Below are 2,242 nucleotides of genomic sequence, written 5' to 3'. Positions count from 1 at the left end.
TACATTTTTGAATTACCCAAGCATATACTGTTTTTATTTTTCTTTTTTGGCTGCCCTAGGGCATATGGAGTTCCTGGGCCATAGATCCTATCTGAGCCACCGTTACAACCTAAACCACAGCTGTGGCAATGCTGGATCCTTGAACCCACTGTGTTGGACTGGGGATCAAACCTGTGTCCTAGTACTATAGAGACATTGCTGATCCCATTGCACCACAGTGGGAACTGCCAAGCATATACTGATATTTTTATCAACACAGAGTAAAACAGAGTAGGAAGCCAAATACTGACCATCTTACTTTTTCTTTTGGTCTTTTTAGGGCTGCCCCTGTGGCATATGGAGGTTCTCAGGCTAGGAGTTGAATTGGAGCTGTAGCTGCTGGCCCACGCCACAACAATGCGGGATCCGAGCCGCATCTGTGACCCACACCACAGCTCACAGCAACTCCAGATCCTTAACCCACTGAGCAAGGCCAGGGATTGAACCTGCATCCTCATGGATCCTAGTCAGATTTGTTAAACAGTCAGCCACGAATGGAACTCTACCTTTTCTTTATTTATTTCACATACTTTACTGCTTAATTTTTTTTTCACATTTTCAAGGAAATGCGTATTGCAAAGCCATGGTACCTTGCACCAGTTTACAAAATAAGATGGAAGTTTTCTAAATTTGTTTTACAAAAGAGCAAAACTCTTACTCTTTAACCCAATGAAAAACAGTAAATGTGACTAATACAATTCATAAATTTAGATTATAATGCTAGCTAAGTAAACCTTCATTTACAAGTAACATTTGAAAAATAGCAAAAAATAAAAACACAGATATATGTCCAAATTCCCCATACAGGATGAAGAGGAACACAAAGGTATTACACACTGTTGTTCCCTCAGTGACCTGGACCACTGAACACTCTCTTCAACCACAAAGTGCAGAATCTGCCTCAACTTCAGTAGGTGTGGGAGGAGCTGCTGGATAGAACACTGGAACATCCCCTGGCCATGGCATTGGTGTCAGCCCTTGCGGTAACTGTGGCTTGGACTCTCTTTGCCTCATCTCTCAAAGCCTCTTCATACCAAGACTGGAAGGCACTGGGGACCGTATTGTTAATCTTGGCCCAAAACTCCAGGACTCTCATCTTGCTGGTCTCAGCATGGGCTCTTGGACCCCACAGGAACTCATAGCGTGCTGGATTGCTGTTGGGCACTTGCCGGTATTCCAAATACTTCAGCTTCACCAAATCATGGGTGATGAGCTTCTTGGGCTCCCCAAATATGAAGTGCCTCTTCCCAGCGTAGACCCTCATCTTATTCAGGAATTCCCAGATCTTTTCTTCAGTGGCACAGTTGCCCTTCATGAAGATCAGACCCAGGAGATTCATCAGGAGACCTGTCTTGGGAAACCCCCTGCCACGACTGACTGTCCCATTGTTGGGGAGGCCCATTTTGCTGACAAGGATGTAAGAATGCTTGGTAGGGTCGACTTCCTTTAAATCAATGCCAAATACTACCTCCATGCTGAAAGAAGCTCTTTTGAGGATCTCAATGAATCGACTTTTGTACTTTTTATTAATAATCTTCAGCATATCTGCCTTCATCACGGGCTTTTTCCTTTTATACATGTGCATCAGGAACTCCACCAATATATTCGTTGTTTTGGTTAGACGGTCTCTTTGAGACTGCACAATGGAGAGAGGGGCCTGAGAGGAGCTTTGCTCTTTCCCAATTTTGCCATTGGCTCCTTTGTATGATCTTGTGTGAGAAACACCTGCAGACAGAGTGGTAGTGGACAGATCTCGCTGAGGCCTCTTGAGAGTGCTGTGTGACTTAGCACCAGGCTTTCTCTGACTCAGAATTCCACAAGGAGGTGAAGGTGAAGAGGAGAATGACTCTTTCTTGGTTGCAATGGCCTGAGCACCCTTCAGACCCGGGGTCCCTCTTGGGGCCTGGTGGTGTTTCTCAGGGGTATTGAGCTTATTCTTCTGACCCCGAGGCATGGTGATGGTGGTCAGGGACAAAAGGCAGGAGTGCAATTAGGACAGTGGGTGATCTGGGCAGAGAGGAGAGAGGATGAGTGTGAGTGCCTGCACCAGGGAGGTACCACTCTGACTTTAAGAAGACTGTTCTGCTGGTTTCCATGTGGGTGCTGCTCTAGTAACCCACAGGACTCCTGTTCTAATCACCCCATCCTGTGACAATTCTGCAGAAATAATTCAAGTGAGCCTCAGGCTGCAGCCTGTTAGCTC

At 45.8% G+C, this 2,242-nt stretch overlaps 1 protein-coding gene across 1 annotated transcript; it reads right to left on the bottom strand.

Moving 5' to 3' along the window:
* Positions 1–822: 822 nt before the first annotated feature.
* Positions 823–2,038, bottom strand: MAGEB3 (MAGE family member B3). The gene has a single exon (XM_047765441.1). It carries the CDS (start codon positions 1,991–1,993, stop codon positions 947–949), a length of 1,047 nt encoding a protein of 348 aa, XP_047621397.1. The 5' UTR covers positions 1,994–2,038; the 3' UTR covers positions 823–946.
* Between the last annotated feature and the right edge of the window lie 204 nt (positions 2,039–2,242).

This window comes from Phacochoerus africanus, chromosome X (assembly GCF_016906955.1).
Source record: "Phacochoerus africanus isolate WHEZ1 chromosome X, ROS_Pafr_v1, whole genome shotgun sequence".
Lineage (NCBI taxonomy): Eukaryota > Metazoa > Chordata > Mammalia > Artiodactyla > Suidae > Phacochoerus > Phacochoerus africanus.
Note: the sequence above shows the minus strand (reverse complement) of the source record. Positions and strands in the feature narration are given on the sequence as shown.